We start from the raw sequence: 1906 nt of genomic DNA, 5'->3' as shown, positions 1-1906 counted from the left end.
ATATATATATATATATATATATATATATATATTTTCTATATATGTATATATATTATACATATATACATATATGCATGTATATACATATTATACATACTCACATATATATATATATATATATATATATCTACACACACGCGCATCATATATTCCCAATTCTGTCAGTATACACACTGTTGTTATGCAAAACAGAAATGACAGAAACATTAAAAGGCACAATTATTTCTCATTCCGTCAACAACATTCTAGAACTACATGACAACCAAAAGGCAGATACACACTCCCATCCTCTCCCACATGATCAGAGAATGAACAATAATAAATATGCTCCTCCAGCACTACCATCTCCACCACCAGCATTATACTAACAATAACAACAACAACAGTAACATGGTACAGTAATAAGGAATTATGTATCACACATATAATAAGTATAACATATTCCAAAAATCCTCCCACACATGTAGCTTGCCATCCAACATATACACAACATACATACATACCACATGCAGACAAAACATGCATGCAAACATGCGTAGATAACACACAATCTTGGAATGTGTATATGTTATATATTTTTGAAATTCTGTATTTGTCTTTATTTGTCATTTATTTTAATTAATTGTATGTTTATTTATGTAAATTGTTGATATTTTGTTTTAATTTACGTTATTTTATGAGAAAAAATAAAATAAATTGTGTTTTTATGAATGAATTGTAGTATGCTATGGTATATATTACTCATTAATCAATATAGATCCATGCATGCACATCTATACACATAAACATTCATATGTATAAGCAGATATACAATGGAAGTAAGTATATATGTTCATATACGTTTACAAATTTGTATACAATCTATTTGTCTGTCTGTCTGTCTGTCTATCTGTCTCTCTCTCTCTCTATCTATCTATTTGTATATATCTACCTATCTGTCTATCTATCTATCTATCTATCTATCTATCTATCTATCTATCTATCTATCTATCTATCTATCTATCTATCCATCCATCCATCTATCTATCTATCTATCTATCTATCTATCTATCTATCCATACAAACATACATATATATACACACACACACACACATACCTACATACGTACATACATACATGTATGTATGTATATTCGTATGCAGACTTTCTATGAGACACTGAAGGTAGATGTAGACATCTTTTCATAAAAGCTACTCAGTGAAGCCTGGTCCAGTATACACAATGTTTATCACACATTACACTAGATACAATGTACCAGAAACTGCATATCAGACACAACACACCGAACTAAATACAGCAAACACAACACATATACTCTGATATACCAGTACATACACATACACACAGACTCTATCTCTCTCTCTTTCTTTTCCTCTTTCTCTCTCTGTATCATTCTCTGTCTCATACACACAGACACACACAAATTGAGACACATGTACAAACACATATATACATACAGAGGCATAGAAACAACAGCATATAGAGATGTACATAAAAATCCTGTAGGTGCATAAATTGCAGATGAAGAAGATTGATACCAATATGCCTACATATTGAACGCTATATTTCACTTTTTCTTCTCCATGCAGGTACTCACATATGGAGAGAGATTTAGTGTGATCAATATTCAACGAAGAACTATTGGATAAATTGTGTGGCAATTCTCTTGTTCATGGGGTAATATATTCTTCTAGTGTGGAAGAATGATGTTGTTGATTATCGAAATCTTATGAATTATGTGTTTGGACTATCAGAGCATGTTAACATCCAAGCTTGAGAACTGTGCTGCTAAACCAGTAAGTGTTTACACAAACAGTCTTCTAATTAATTTGTATTATTTTTATTATTTGCGCACATAAACACCTATATATATATATATATATATATATATATATATATATATAT

General features: G+C 30.2%; 2 protein-coding genes across 5 annotated transcripts in view; one reads left to right on the top strand and one right to left on the bottom strand.

Annotated features, from left to right (window-relative positions):
* Positions 1-1906, top strand: part of LOC106873936 (neuroepithelial cell-transforming gene 1 protein) — a 93970-nt gene that overhangs the window by 4963 nt on the left and 87101 nt on the right. For 2 of the 4 annotated variants that reach the window (XM_052978437.1, XM_052978436.1), the window contains exon 2: positions 1591-1797. In XM_052978437.1, coding sequence (XP_052834397.1) covers positions 1738-1797 — 60 coding nt within the window. In that variant the 5' untranslated portion in view covers positions 1591-1737. Of the gene's footprint in view, positions 1-742; positions 819-1210; positions 1798-1906 lie in introns of those variants that run through there. The other 2 variants (XM_052978438.1, XM_014921477.2) reach the window with 2 other exon arrangements.
* Positions 1-1906, bottom strand: part of LOC106873938 (baculoviral IAP repeat-containing protein 7) — a 66264-nt gene that overhangs the window by 40200 nt on the left and 24158 nt on the right. The gene's annotated exons all lie outside the window — the stretch shown is intronic.

This window comes from Octopus bimaculoides, chromosome 2, assembly GCF_001194135.2.
Source record: "Octopus bimaculoides isolate UCB-OBI-ISO-001 chromosome 2, ASM119413v2, whole genome shotgun sequence".
In the NCBI taxonomy this organism is placed as follows: Eukaryota; Metazoa; Mollusca; class Cephalopoda; order Octopoda; family Octopodidae; genus Octopus; species Octopus bimaculoides.
The sequence above is the reverse complement of the archived record's forward strand: the minus strand, read 5'-3'. Positions and strand labels throughout refer to the sequence as shown.